Source organism: Schistocerca americana, chromosome 2 (genome assembly GCF_021461395.2).
Source record: "Schistocerca americana isolate TAMUIC-IGC-003095 chromosome 2, iqSchAmer2.1, whole genome shotgun sequence".
Lineage (NCBI taxonomy): Eukaryota > Metazoa > Arthropoda > Insecta > Orthoptera > Acrididae > Schistocerca > Schistocerca americana.
Genome location: NC_060120.1, coordinates 1,105,000,633 through 1,105,017,188, shown reverse-complemented (window position 1 = coordinate 1,105,017,188; position 16,556 = coordinate 1,105,000,633). Strand labels below are relative to the sequence as shown.

The 16,556-nt window shown below is 42.5% G+C and overlaps 1 protein-coding gene across 1 annotated transcript in view; it reads right to left on the bottom strand.

Annotated features, from left to right (window-relative positions):
• The window catches only part of LOC124594704 (Down syndrome cell adhesion molecule-like protein Dscam2), a 160,156-nt gene that overhangs the window by 56,069 nt on the left and 87,531 nt on the right, over positions 1-16,556 (bottom strand). The window contains exon 6 of the mRNA XM_047133072.1: positions 8,827-9,082. Coding sequence (XP_046989028.1) covers positions 8,827-9,082 — 256 coding nt within the window. The remainder of the gene's footprint in view (positions 1-8,826; positions 9,083-16,556) is intronic.

Sequence of the window (16,556 nt, the reverse complement as noted above, 5' to 3'; positions counted from 1 at the left end):
TGATCCCTTGATGTCTCAGAACATGTCCTACCAACCGGTCCCTTCTTCTCGTCAAGTTGTGCCACAAACTCCTCTTCTCCCCAATTCTATTCAATACCTCCTCATTAGTGAAGTGTACTTCCGGTGATATGGAGCAGTTGCCTTCAGGAAATTGATTTGTGTTGAAACTTCCTGGCAGATTAAAACTGTGTGCCTGACCGAGACTCGAACTCGGGACCTTTGCCTTTCGTGGGCAAGTGCTCTACCATCTGAGCTACCGAAGCACGACTCACGCCCAGTACTCACAGCTTTACTTCTGCCAGTACCTCGTCTCCTATCTTCCAAACTTTACAGAAGCTCTCCTGCGAACCTTGCAGAACTAGCACTCCTGAAAGAAAGGATACTGCGGAGACATGGCCTAGCCACAGCCTAGGGGATGTTTCCAGAATGAGATTTGTGTTTATTCTTGTGGTTGACACTTTTGGCTATAAATATAATTTTTCTGTAATTGCTAAGGCAGTAATGTTACAATGTAGTGCAATACAATGAGGTCAGTTATTTCCAGATTTGGAACATAGCAGATTGGTACATAAAGTTACAGGAGACTGGTGTCAAGTTGGCATATGTTTTCAGTACGCTTGCTTTGGCTACAAAATAACCAGACGTGTTACCCCTTTTCGTTAACCTACTGATTTTTACAATTTCTATAACAGTGGTGTTGGCAAAACTGATGTCTGCTGGTGAATGATGCTATGCCTGTCAAATAAAATCCAGTGGGTCTTCTTTTGATAGTCCATTTTTTTGTCCCTGTGTTTCCTGCTAAAATTTTCTGGCACATGATACTGTGATCCCAGATGTCAGCTACTTTTCCTCTGGACTTCCAAATTGTCTCTGACCTATTGCAAAGGGGAACTGTATTCATAGCTATATAAAAATGTTTCCAAGAGATAGATATACTTCTTACATGTATGTACTGTATGAACTTGGTAAACTTATAGACTGCCATGAAAAAGACCAGTGTCAGAAGCAAACTATTCAATGTTGAAATTGCTGCTCAAGTACCTAGTAATCTCGAGTCTTTTACGTTATTCTGAACTATGAAAAATAATCTGCAACATACTAGTTTGCCATAAACGCCGTTGAAAGTCAGAAATTTGCGATGCAGTTCCTCATTTGTAGCATCAAATGAGGGGGTTCATTTCCTTGTCTGGAAAAATATCTGACGGAAGTTTCGGGATTTTTTCGTATAACATTTTCTCTGTTGAAGTGAAGCAGTCCACAGCCTGAGTAATACCAGTGGCAATGCTGTCAACATTGTGGCACATTAATCGTGGCTTGAGTTTTCTGTGCCAGCATTCCATCATAGCCATTGCTTGTTGGATATTAGATCATAGAAAGATAAGTGAACCCACAAAAAGGAGCTGGTTTGTTGAACAAAGAGGACTCAAATAGTTGGCGTTGATCTGTTGTCACATTTGTCAGGCACCCAAACATCGAAATCCATGTTGTTAGAAACGTTCTTGCAACTGTATCTGCAGAAATATCCATAATAGGCGTGGCTTTGACCCACCAAGTGGTATATTTTAATCCTGCCCCTGGGGATAGTGTCCCTACGAGATACAGGTGGACCTGAGATAAATGGCCTGCTGGTTCTTGAAAGGAATTGACAGGCTTTTTCAAAGCAGTGACCAATTTCAGTCAATGTACAAATGAAAATCACATCATAACCATGGCCAAACATATCTACCTGTTACCATACGAATAGTGTTGATGCCTCCAGGATGTGTGAGGTCATGCAGCACATCAAAACCCTGCTTCCTACAATGCCATGGAACGAAAGGTCAAGGTCAGCTCTGCGATGCGACGCACCAGATGAGGAAGTTGTCCATAGGTACTTGTTTCAGCTACTTTAGTGTCATTTGCTTTGTAAGGAACTCATGTATGTTCTCTGTTTACTTTTCTAAAGCCATCTGGATTAGATTCACTCTTGCAGAGCATGTATTGATTGTTCAGAGGTAGTTGGTAACTGCATTGTCAACTCCTTGCAGGCAACGGAACTCAGTAGCGAATTGTATGATAAATTCTAACTGGTGAAACTGCTGAGAGGGGCAAGAACTGCGAGGGTTGTTAAACACCAAAGAAACAGGTTTATGGTCTGGTAATACAGTGAAGTGGGTTGCCACAACTTCTGGTCGGAAATGTCTAATTGCTTCGTAGACTGATAACAGCTCATGGTCGTAGGCACTCCATTTAGTCTGTGCATCGAACAGCTTGAGGGAAAGAAATCTACAGGCTGCCATGACTCTTTTACCTCCTGTTGCAGCACTGGCCTTAGAGCTTCCTGCCTAGCATCTACAACTACAGCCAGTGGCGCTGAACGCAGAGGGTGAGTAGGGAGGACTGTCTCTTGAAAGGAGGCTGTCACTTAGTAGAAAGCAGACAATAATTCGTGTGTCCACAAGAAAGTAAGTTTTCCTCTTGAAATTTTACTATAAAGCACTGCTGTAAATGGTGGCTGGACTTGTAGAAATTGGTTGAGAAAAGGCATAGCTGCTGATATGTTTGTGACGGGGGAATCAACTGGAACCACCTTAGATGGTAAGAGCTTAATCCCTGCAGGAGTCAACTGATGTCCCAAAAAGTCCACTGCTCCTTTGCGAAGCATGCACTTGTCATTATTTATCTTCAGTCCATAATCAGAAGGCCTTAAAGTATGGTCTGTAGATGAATTTCGTGCTCAGCACATCGTCTAGGTACGTCAAGTAGAAATCCGGATTATGGAGAACCTTGTTAACAAAACATTGCCATGTTTGTGCAGCATTCTAATAGGCCAAATGGGATCCAAACATACTGAAAAGTTATATACTTGTAGCAAAGCCAAATGCCAAGGGAAGAACACTATTAATGACAATCTTACTGCAATTCAAGTGAATAAGGCAAAAATTGTTTTTACTAAATGGATCTATATTGGTATGAGCATACTTGAGTATCCAAAGAATTGATGTGCAATTTTCGTTATAGAGTTATGAAAGAAAAATACCGAAAAACTCGAGCTTTATCTGGATGTTGACAGTTATATCTAAAATATAAAAACAGAAGTTTTTTATGAAGATATAAAAGAAATTGTTCATGAATTTGACAATAGTGTTTACTCAAAAGATAATATTTATAGCATTGCTCAAATAAATAGAGAAGAATTAGAAAATTGAAGAAGAGTGTAAGAAAAATAATGGATGAATTTTGTTGTTGTTTAAGAGCAAAAATATATTCTTTTAAAATTGGTAACAAAGAAGATAAAAATGTAAAGGCATTAAGGAAAATGTTGTAAAAAGTAAGATAAAGCAAAGTAGAGAAAAAAATATGAATGCTTTGAAAACAATGTTGTAAGAAATAAAATAAGTTTGTAAGATTATAAACATGATTTGTTTACTAATTGAAAAATATGGAAATATGAATTTGATGCAAAGTCAAGATCATAAAATTTATTCTGTAGCTCTGATGATAATAAGAGATATGTTTTGGAGAATAAAAAAGTTACATTGCATAGTTTATTCATATTTCTTAATTAGCTTAAATTATAATTTTTTCTATATAATTCATTTAGTAGTTGAAAATTTTATAACTAATTATTATGCCTGATATTTTACTATTTTTCCTGAAAATATTAGATGCGTATTTATAAATTACTTTTATAAGGTTCTTAACTAACAGGGAAATGTTTGAGAAACAGTAAAAATTGCTTGAAAAACTAATTAATTTGGTGTAAAAAAAAGTAAAAATTGTAGTAAAAGTGATGAAAGAGTCTATTTTTCTTCGTCCATGTCTTTTGCACTTTATTTGCTAACAAAATCTAACTTTTTGATGAATTACTGTTATTTTGATCCATTCTGCTGATTTTCAGGAAAATCATATACAAATCCCCAAATACAGTCTCCTTTTATGATGTAAGACAGGGCCGGCCGGAGTGGCCAAGCGGTTCTGGGCACTTCAGTCTGGAACTGCACGACTGCCACGGTCGCAGGTTCGAATCCTGCCTCAGGCGTGGATGTGTGTGATGTCCTTAGGGGGGCTGATGACCCCAGATGTTAAGTCCCACAGTGCTCAGAACCATTTGAACCATTTTTTGTACGACATGCCTTGCATTTCATGTGTTTGTGTCTGGCGGGAGTAACACTACATTTTCTGACATCACAGAGATACTCTAAGGCCTGTGTTTATTGTTGGCCATGGTTTCAATACAGTGATGTCATGCACTTTTAGTCTGTCCTTGTCTGAACTGCTTATCGTGCATGGAAGTGAAATGGGGATGATAATCCATTCAGACAAGAAGACAACAGAAGCGTCTGAAATGTGGTGCTATGGAAGAAAGGTGATGATTAGATGGCTAGATCACATAACTAAAGAGGAGGTACTGAACAGAACTGGAGAGCACAACTTGACTAAAAAAGGGATGAAATGATAGAAGACATCGTGAGACAACAAGGAGTCATCAGTTTGGTACTCAGTAGAATGTGTCTGTGTGTGTGTGTGTGAGTGTGTGTGAGTGTGTGTGTGTGAGCGCGGTAGGGTAAAAATTTTAGAGGGTAACTAAGAGCTGAATACAGTAAGCAAATGCAAATGGATGTTAAGTTGCAGCAGTTATTCGGAGATGAAGAGCCTCGTACGGAATAGAGTACGACTGAAAGCGGCATAGAACCAGTCTTCAGACTGACGTCCACAACAACATATGCAGTCTATATCTAAACCTACATACATACTCCACAACCCGCCATACAGTGCACGGCAGAGCGTACATTGTAGCACTACTAATAATTTCCTTTCCTGTTCCACTCACAAAGAGAGCAATGAAAAAAGGTTGCGTACATGCCTGCGTATAAGCTATTAATGTCTCGCATCTTATCTTCATGGTCCTTATGCGAAATATATGTTGGCGACAGTAGAATCGTTCTGTAGTCAGCTTCAGTTACAAAAAAATGGTTCAAATGGCTCTGAGCACTATGCGACTTAACTTCTGAGGTCATCAGTCGCCTAGAACTTAGAACTAATTAAACCTAACTAACCTAAGGACATCACACACATCCATGCCCGAGGCAGGATTCGAACCTGCGACCGTAGCGGTCGCTCGGATCCAGACTGTAGCACCTAGAATCGCACGGCCACTCCGGCCGGCTCAGCTTCAGATACCAGCTCTCCAACTTTTCTCAGTAGTGTTCCTGGAAAAGAACATTTCCATCCTCCGGGGATCCAAATTTTAATTCCCCAAGCATCTGCATAACAGTTGTGTGTTGTACGAAGCTACTGGTAAGATATCTAGCAGTCCACCTTTGAACTTCTTCGATATACTCCTTTAATACCACCTGGCGTGGATCTCAAACCCTAGAGCAGTAGTCAATAAGAGGCCACATGAGCGTCCTATAAGCGGTCTCTTTTACAGATGAACAACAGTTTACACTTTCCTAAAATTCTTCCAGTAAATCGAAGTTTACCATTCGCCTTCCCTCGCACAATATTTACATGCTCGTTGCATTTCATACCTCTTTGCAACGCTACGCCCCGATATTTAAATGACGACACAGTCACCTGTCAGAATGCGGAATACTGATGTTGGGAGAATTGCTGTCGCTCCAGAGAGTTCCTCACAAGTTGCATCGCGATCTTCTTCAAAAGCATCTGCCACAAATTCTGCAGGACGTTACTAGTGCTGTGTCCGAAAATAACGAGTTTGATTTTCATACTCATCAACTTACACTTTTCTACATTTAGAACTAGCTGCCATTCATCACGCGAACAAAAAATGTTGTCCGTCATCTTCTGTCCTGCTACATTCACTTAATTTCGGCACCTTCCAGTACGAACAATCGCACATTGCTGCCCACCCTGTCCGCCAGGTCATTTATGTACGAGGGAAATTTCACAGATAATGCACAAGTTGGTATTACTGTGTATTTTTTGATGCAACAAAATGAAAATTACGTCAGATGTAGTTGGGAGCTTGAGGAATAAGCTCGTGTTTTTGTTTTTTCGCTGTGTAACATAAAATTGACTAGCGGTACCTAGTAATGGACCCTGGAGGGGTCTCAGGTACTGTGATTGTTGAAGACTAGAGGTCATAAATCAAGATCGAAACTTTATGCGACAAAGGCCCGACAGGAATCCACAGGGTGTTAAATGAAGTTTGTGGTGAGTTTACAGAGGACTGTAATTTTCACGTCGGGTTAATCGTTTTCGTTGTGGTTGTATGAGCATAGACGACAACCCATGACCAGGTGGGCCAAAAACGGCAAGACAAGAACGAAGCGCGAAACTTGCGGCACATGCTCTTGAAGAAAATTGGAGAGCGACTTGTGAGGAACTCTCTGAAGCTACGGGATTTCCTCCAATGTCAGTATTCTGAAAATTTGATTTGAAGAAGAGAAAAATTTCTGCGAGATAGGCTTAACATTGTTTGACTGCTGAAAAGAAGCAGAAATGCCTGGAGATTGCAAAATTACTCGAACAAAGATTTGACTGTGGTCAAGGATTCTTGAGTCACATTTTCTCTATTGATGAAACATGGGTTAGAGACTTTGAACCGGAGTTGAAATCACAGTCCAATGAGTGGAGAGCTTCAGATTCTCGAAGTCCGAAAAATTTCGACGTCCTTAATCAAATCTCAAGCAAATGATGATTTTTGATTATGATCGCCAAGGAGTCATCATGACAGATAGAGTCCCATGTGTATTATCGCAATTTCATGCAAAAACTGCGCAGAAAAATGCACAAAACCCGACCTCAGATGCTCGAGGCTGGGACACTCCTTCTCTACAACAATGCTCGCCCGTATATAGACAATTTTGTAACTCGAAAATTGCGCGAGTACGGGTGGGAAGTGTTGCCACATCCTCTCTGCAGCCCCAGACTTCGAAGTTGAAACAACCAATGCATGGACTTCGTTATGTTTCTCTGGAAGAGCTTTCTACCACTGTTGCCCGAGCTATTGGACAGGTGAAAGAAGTGGCGCCCTGGATGGAATAACAAAAGTTCGAAGACGTTGGGATTCAGTCATAGAGAAGCATGGAGACTATACTGAAGGACAGTAAAGAGATATTGAAGAAAATAAATAAATGTGTAAATAAGAAAAAAATTAATGTGCATTATTTATGGGATGCCCCTCGTATATAGAAAATAATACACTACTGGCCATTAAAATTGCTACACCACGAACTTGACGTGCTACAGACGCGAAATTTAACCGACAGGAATAAGATGCTGTGATATGCAAATGATTAGCTTTTCAGAGCATTCACACAACGGTGGCGTCGGTGGCGACACCTACAACGTGCTGACATGAGGAAAGTTTCTAAACGATTTCTCATACACAAACAGCAGTTGAACGGCGTTGCCTGGTGAAACGTTGTTGTGATGCCTCGTGTAAGGAAGAGAAATGCGTACCATCACGTTTCCGACTTTGATAATGGTCGGATTGTAGCCTATCGCGATTGCGGTTTATCGTATCGCGACATTGCTGCTCGCGTTGGTCGAGATCCAATGACTGTTAGCAAAACATGGAATCGGTGGGTTCAGGAGGGTAATAAGGAAGTCGTGCTGGATCCCAGCAGCCACGTATCACTAGCAGTCGAGATGAGAGGCATCTTATCCGCATGGCTGTAACGGATTGTGCAGCCACGTCTCGATCCCTGAGTCAACAGATGGGGACGTTTGCAAGACAACCATCTGCACGAACAATTCGACGACGTTTGCAGCCGCATGGACTATCAGCTCCGAGACCATGGCTGCGGTTACCCTTGACGCTGCATCACAGACAGGAGCGCCTGCGATGGTGTCCTCGACGATGAACCTGGGTGCACGAATGGCAAAACGTCATTTTTTCGGATGAATCCAAGTTCTGTTTGCAGCATCATGATGGTCGCATCCGTTTTTGGTGACATCGCGGTGAACTCACATTGGAAGCGTGTATTCGTCATCGCCATACTGGCGTATCACCCGGCGTGATGGTATGGGGTGCCATTGGTTACACGTCTCGGTCACCTCTTGTTCGCATTGACGGCACTTTGACCAGTGGACGTTACATTTTAGATGTGTTACGACCAGTGGCTCTACCCTTAATTCGATCCCTGCGAAACCCAACATTTCAGCAGGATAATGCACCACCGTGTGTTGTAGGTCCTGTACGGGCCTTTCTGGATACAGAAAATGTCGCGTGCTGCCCTGGTCATCACATTCTCCAGATCTCTCAGCAATCGAAAACGTCTGGTCAATGGTGGCCGAGCGACTGGCTCGTCACAAACACCAGTCACTACTCTTGAGGAACTGTGGTATCGTGTTGAAGCTGCATGGGCAGCTATACCTGTACGCGCCATCCAAGCTCTGTCTGACTCAATGCCCAGGCGTACCAAGGCCGTTATTACGGCCAGAGGAGGTTGTTATTGGTACTGATTTCTCAGGATCTATGCACCCAAATCGCGTGAAAATGTAATCACATGTCAGTTCTGGTATAATATATCTATCCAATGAATACCCGTTTATCATTTGCATTTGTTCTTGGTGTAGCATTTTTAATGGCCAGTAGTGTAGCAGTCCTATTCCACCCTCCTCAAGGGCATTCCTGACGATACTCTTGTCTCTGATACACATTCGCCGTCGGGGACGACGTACTGGGTTCTAAATGTCTAAGGATGGCCTAGACGTAGAGGTTTTACGTTGTAACTTCGACGCTCTGGGTACATTTGTGACTTCCTGGAGCTCGATAATTATACTCATTTGTTCCTTAGGACACGCTGTGCAGCCCCTCGAAGTCTGTTCCCGCGTTTTTCTTACGCAGTGTACAGAGATATGTAAGCAACTGACCCTCCTTCTCCCAGCGTATCTCGCTGATGGGGTAGCCGGTGACGCGGCAGTGGAAGGCGGCGTCGGTGTGGGCGACGACCCTGCGGTCCGGCATGGGGCGCACGTGCGGCGGGCCCAGCACGTGCAGGGCGGCGGCGTGGGACGCGGCGCCCACCGCGTTGCTGGCGACGCACTCGTAGGCGCCGCCGTCCTCCGGCCGCACCGCCGCCAGCGACAGCCGGCCGCGCACCGAAGCGCTGCCCGCCTGCACGCTCACCTGCCGAAAACAAAAACAAAGGAACACTGCGTGAGCGGCCGTCTCGCAGCACCGCAGAGGTCGGCGCACTCTACCACCGCGTGGCGTACGCTCTCTCGTCAACATATCTGTGTAACACTGAACTGACCGACACGTGTCACGAGAGGCGGACCCGCCGGTAGAAAAGGAGGCGAGGAATATTGTTTGGCAGTAGGAACGCGATAACGTGAGAATGGGTCGATCGGGAGAGGTCATCGACTTCGAGGATGATTCACTGGACGTCACATGAGTAACAGATCCATTAGAGACCTTTCAACTCCCTAATCGTCTGTTCGCGATGTGATGTGGGATGGAAACACTGAGGAACAACCGAAGCTGAAGATCTGCCGGCTTGTTTTCAACTCTTCCAGTTCCTTCCCTACGACAAGAATGTCTATTTACATTTTTGAAAACAGCGTTGAGAAGCACCTGAGCTAACGCAGTTCCCGCAGCAGGTCGGAATCTCTCGAGTCAGATGACGTTTTAATTAATATGAAGTTTTTGAGATATCAATAAGAGCATATCTCACAAGATTTGGTACGTAGGACTTCCGCGACTGACGAGCATGATAATTACTTTAGAGAGATCCGCTTCAGTTGTGCTAATCTTTATTCAAAACGGTGTCGGGATTTAAAAACCCATCTTCAGGTGTATGAAAATATAACATACAAAGGAGAGGAGGGAAGAAATATAATGCAGCATACGTGTAGAAACCTAAAGAGCAGACTGACGAAACAAGGCGATTTAATTATTGTATTTGGTAAAACATAACGCGTGGTCGGTCTAGTCAGTGCAGTCATTGCATGTTGGCGGAACTAGAAAAAATAGGAGATGGCTCAATAATCAAACAAACGTAAAAATGTAACGTCCGGTCGCGTTGGACGAAGTAAACAGAAGCCGAGAACAAACACAATACAGTATACTCACCTCTTCACTCATTTAGCCTATCTACCATTGCCTTGTTGCGTATTACTGCACATATTTTTACTAGTCTCTGTGGTTCAGACTTAGTTTTTCTCCCATTCGTGTAGTTGCTTCCTCTGCTAGCCATATTCTTTTTCTTTTCTTTTATAGTGTTCAACCCTGAGGTTGGTTTGCAGCAGAGCGCCATTCCTCTCTTCTGTCTGCCTTCCTCTTCATTTCCACGTATCTTACATCCAACGTCACTCATGATCTGTTGCATGTATGATATCCTTGGTCGCCCCCGCCGATTCATTCCCTTAATAGCTCCTTCTGCTATTGTTCCAATGATGTTGTGTCGTAGTATGTGCCCTACAAGTTTGTCTCTTCTTGTTTGGATGTGCCTCCACAGAGATCTGGTTTCCTGTACTCTTCTAAGTACTCTCTATAGCACCACATCTCCAGGGCCTCTAGCCGTCTTCTCTCTTCTCTTCCAATTGTCCAAGTTTCACATCCGTATAGGGCACACTCCAAACGAAACCTTTCGTGATACGTTTCCTTATTTTCAGGCTGATGTTGTTGCTGGTGAGTAAGTTCCTTCTCCAATTAAATGCAATTTTGGCCTTTAGTATTCTGGTCGCAATTTCTTTCCGGCTTCTACAATCTCTTGTGATTTTGCTTCCCAGGTAAGTAAATTCCTCTATCACTTCAAGCTCATCTCTTCCAATTCTCATTCTCAGAGGTTCACATTCTGCTCCTGTACTGCATACCATCACTTTAGTCTTTTTTTTTGTTTATTCTTATTCCATACCGATTGCATAGATTTTTTTCCATTGTTCTGAGGACTTCCTCTAGATCTTATTTTGTCTCCGTGACGATAGCAATATCATTTGCATAACGTAGCATGTCTATCTTCTGCCTATTAATTTTGATCCCCACCTCAGTAGTTTCTCGAACTTGGTCTATAGCTTCCTGGACGTAAGCACTGAATATAAGAGGAGAAAGAGCACGTCCTTGCCTTACCCCTTTTCTAATATTTGCTTCTTGTTCATGGTGACAGTTTCTAATCACTGCCACCTCAGTCTTATAGAAACTGAGTATCACACGGATGTCTTTGTACTTTATTCCACTTTTCCTCAGCCCTCTGAACATCTCTTGCCAGATAACGTTATCAGATGCCTTTTCCATGTCTACAAGGGCAATATAAGTTGGTTTATTATTCTGTAATTGCTTTTCGAAAACGAGTCTCAGTGCCAGAACAACCTCTCTTGTTCCCAATCCCCTTCTGATCTTCACTCAGCATATCCTCCACCTTCTCTTCAATTCTCTTCAGAACTATTTTTATGAGAATTTTTGATGCATGTGATATTAGGCTTAGAGTTCGGTTAGCCATATTAACATATTATTATTCCTTTGTTTAATGTAGGCGGCCAACCTGATTATTTTTGTGTCTTATTTCGATGTTTACATTACTACACTCACATGCCCTTGCTGCCTGAAAACGTCATATATTGTCACATGGTTGAGAGTTATTTAGCCTATTGGCATACCACAGCTAGTTCATACTCCATCTTCTTAAATGAAGTACTCTAAGCGCTCGGAGCAGTCAGTCAGGATTTCCTGTATCAGTTTACCTGCTTGTACACTGTTAGCGCCTGCGCCGCATCGCGCTTCAAGACCTCCGGCGCGGCCCTCCACGCACTAGTGGTTGGCATTCCTGCTGTGTGGTTGCCGGACGGCGGACGGTGTGTGTGTGTGTGTGTGTGTGTGGGGGGGGGGGGTATTGTTTCTTCTCGCCTTCTGTTTACTTCGTCCCACCATCCCGTACGTTACATGTTTTGGTCAGTTTGATTATTGAGCCTTTCCCTGTTTTCTTTTTTCTAGCTCCATCATCAAGCAGTGATTGGAGCTCTTTCTCTGACCAGATCGCATGTTATAAGTTACCAAATACAAAAGTAAGTCGCCTGGTCTCGGCAGTTTTTACACATATATTTTGCATTATATTTCTTCTCTCCTATCCTTCTTATGTTACACTTTCGTACACCTGAAGATTGGATTTTAAAATACCGAAACCGATCGCAATTTGAATAATTATTAGTACAGCTGAAACGGGTCTCTGTAAATAAATTAACAACATTCGATTACTTTGCAAGTGCACTGACTTGACCAAACCAGATGCCAGATTCATATTCTCCAATTCAAATGCTATTCTTTTATATAAATGAAAATATCGTTATGTTTCATTTTTATTTCGATAGTTTAATTTTAAATTTTGGCTCTATGTTTTTGATACTTCTATTTAAATGTTAGCTCATTTTAATCACTGTATGGTAAACATGATTTTTAAGCACATTGAATCGACTCTTTGTGAAAGGACTCCAATTTCTTTTATTATGCGCTGAACCATATACAAAATTGCCCTTCATCTTACTTTAACATACTGTAAAATATATCCTGACCTATACAATATGTCGTCATTATGAAGCATGGCTGGTTGACACTGTACAAGGCCCCTTAAAGTTACTACACCAACAATTTTTTTTCCTCACAAACCAGTAACACGAAAACTGTGAAACCTGTGTCACATTTCAACGTAGTCTCCCTGCAGCCGTACACATTTTTCATAACGGCGACGCCATAATTAAATCGTCAGTGCGAGCGTTTCTCTAGGAATCTGGTCTGACCACTGGAAACACGTTGGTACAACAGTGGCACGGCTTGTAAATGTGTGTCCACGGAGGGTGTCTTTCATCGTTAAAAGCATCCAAAAGCAGGAGCCAGGTGACGTGAATAGGGAGCATGAGAAATCACTTCAAAAGTGTTGTCATAGACCAACTGCAGCGTCGCGTTCGCTTGATACTCTTGTGCTTTGTCTTCCTGAAAGATCGTACATGCAGCCTTCTCCGGCAATTTTCCACGCAATGCTGGGAGCAGCTTGTTTTTCAGAACGTCTTGCCACCGTAGTACCCTTTGGAACACAGTGAGTAGAGGCTACCACCATTTTTTCAGTATTGGCACTTACACGGAACTCTTTTGGTGGCAGTGAGCATGTATCCCTCCAGTGAGCTGAGTGGCCCTTCGTTTTAGGATTGAAAAGGCAATCCATGTCTCATCCGTTGTCACAATCGAGGAAAAGAATGCCCCATTCATGGCGTCATTACACGTCAACATTGCCTTGCAACATACCACACACAGTCTTGTGCTCATCAGTCACTTTTCACGCTTTCACGTCGTCATGGAGGATCGTCAGGAGCCCACAAAAATTTCAACTTTGGAGGTAATGTGCTCTACACTCATTCGGCGATACTCCATAAGAACTTTCTCCAGTCACCCAACCACGTCGTCAGACTGACTGGTGAGGAGCTAAGACTGTCTGGGTATGTCATCACAGTTTTTGAACTGTTGCACCCATAAACGCATCGTAGATACATTCGTGACACCATCATCAAATATCTCACTCATCTGGGAATGAAATTCAATCAGTGTCACACCACGCAAGTGGAGAAAAAAATGATTTCACGCCGTTCTTGTAATGGAGACGCCGCCATTTCAAGTATCGAAAACAGTTCTCACTCTCGCCGCTGCTGCTAAAGTTCTGCGTGCCGTACAGTGTTGCCATCTCAGCCACACACTGACAACGAGGGTACGCTCATTGAAAAATAAACTGTCTTTTCCAGTCCTGAGAAGGAAGTGGGAGATGTTATAACTTGAAAGCACCTCGTAACAATGACGTAACACAACACCACTTCAAAAGAGGCTGACATAGCTGAAAGGAGTGGTGGTCATGGGGGTGGGGGGAGAACAAGGTAGGCAGTATCCGAGAGTGGGCATAAAGGAGACGTTAACGTACAATGCGTGACATCAGTCCTAGATTAGCATTTTGAGTCGAAATAACATTATGGTGGCTGTACTAATGTAGCCAAAGCGTATTTATGTGCGTGATTTATGTTGTGTTGACAGAAGAGCCAACACCGTGTTACTAGTGGAGGCCGAAATGCACGCGTTTTAGCTCACGCAGGCTGGCGTGAAGAAGGAAGAACTATACTGACGTGATGTCTGGAACATGACAAGGAATGAGAATTCAGAAAGCGGACGTAATTAGTTTCATACTTAACTTTAATCCATTAATGATGAATGTCGCTCTTGACGGTACATGATTCACAATATTATCTGTTCAGAATACATTCTTGAAGTAATTGCTAGGTCGTAACAAATGACGTAGCTGAAGGCTATGTTAAACTGTCGTCTGTGCAAATGACAGCGTATGTAGACAGTGAACCATCGCTAGCAAAGTCGGCTGTACAACTGGGCCGAGTGCTAGGAAGACTAGACCTGCCGTGTGGCGGTGCTCGGTCTGCAATCACTGATAGTGGCGACACGCGGGTCCGACGTATACAAATGGCCGATTTAAAGGCTACCACCTAGCAAGTGTGGTGCCTGGCGGTGACACCACAATTACACGTTTGCATTGAGCTACTGGGGCAAAATCGGTAACACAGTATGGAAATAAAACATCTCACATATTCAAAGAACCCTCTGGAGGAAAGAACGACGCCAAAAGGTAAGTATACAAAAGGAAACTGTAGATTTCGAAATCTACAGTCATGGGGGCTCGTCGCAGTTCATCAGGCGTTCCACAGTTCTCGGTTACGTCGTGTAACTAACACTTCGGTTCGTCCACTGGCTGCTGGATAATTCCACGGCCCCTCTGGACACGACCTTCCGGATCTTCCGGGCGCTCCACGCCGACAGTGCGTGTCTGCCCTCATTCAGTCCTTTCAGCACCGTGCAGCGGCTACATCTGCATCGAAATGACGCCGCTCGCCTGCGAGCGCAATGCCTAAATAACGCGCGATGCGGCCCGCTCGAATCCATTCCGCCGTTGCTATCACTTGCAAACCCGCCTCCCTGGAAGATTCCACTTCCAGAACTACGGCCAAGACTGGGACCTACGCCACTTTGCAAGTAAATGCCTCATTCCTTGCTGATTGTACTGACACAGTAAATTCAAGACATTGACATACATTCAAGCCACACACTCTGTTTCGAGAGATTAATACGCAACATAATTTTCTTTCTTTTATTATTTATTTATTTTTTTGAGTATAATCATGTACGGTAATATTCTGTGAACGTAATAAGTAGGTCCACCTGTTAGTGGCGATGGGAACGATTTGTGTAAATGCTCCGATTTTGACAATGCACAGCTGTAGTTTTATTTCTTATTAACTTTACGACACATTTTCGTAAAGGCTTAAATAACGTATGAACAGTAAGATTCAGAGTATAAAATGAAGTATGTATATGCATAGATTTTTATTAGCGTTGGACTGCACTGAATAGGCCAAAGACACAAAGCTGAAAGAGAGTCTAACAGTTACAGTCTGTTGCTGGCAATGAGGGTGTCTAGTTCTTTGGAGATAGGTATGTATGGTTGTGGTGCACGCAGAAAAACCTGTGGCGTCATATATGTGGTGGCGACGTATGGAGATGGTATTTACCACCATAGATTATTTAACATTAAATCACCACAGACACGCTGAGAGAAGGAAGAGAAGCCAATCTGTTACTAAAGTCATCACATCCACTCCGAAATGCATCTGCGTGGATTCGTCGATCAACAGAATTTGTAAAGTACAGCTCTCAAGAATTTCTTGTTGATCTTTTTGACTGGCAGTAATTAAAAGCAATTTCAGAAAATCTGCTTCAATTATTTTTTACCGATCATGATTAAACTATATTACATAACCCATCTAAACATAAAGACAAACCTGTTTCAGTGATATTATTTGGTACTAAAGTTCAATTCGTTTCTCTCATGTCGTAGAATTAGCTGTTTCGTATATTTAAGATAATTTACGATCCAGTGGCCAGCAGCGTTGAAGATGTCTCTTAGAGACAATACGTAATAGAATCTAGATTGATGCTATGGTCGTTTAATGATGTATTTATTGTGGTGGATTCATTTGCGCTAGATTCTCATCTTCAGATCATCTGTCAAAGTTACATAATGTTCTTTATTTTATTAATCGTATTTTCGGATATACAAATTAGGTACTTACTTCTATATATCTTCAGTGGTCTCTGTCACTCTTGTATCGTATTGCAACAGACAACATCATTCACGCTAATTCATGCTATGTAAAGGCACACAAGCCCACATACTTCTAAATACAAACCCTACCATTAAGCGAAGCTGCATACAAAAAGTACTCAATACATTACGATGTACAGCACAACCAAATGTTTCAACCCAGACGTAGTAACACAGATATACAAAGGAAATACTGCATCTACGCAGCCAAAAATTCATAAGGATGTAAAATTCTGCAGGGAAACACAAAGAAAGACTTAACCAACGTACATACGTATAACATATTTAGGTACAGTATCAAACAAGTTAAGCTCAATATCAAAGAACACAAATATCCAATTCGTGTATAGAACCAACAATAATATCCAGCATAGACTTCAATCAGGGAAAACAAAATTACCAATATACAGAAACCCAGGCATATAGAAAATAGGACTTTAGAATTACAGTAAATTTTACATA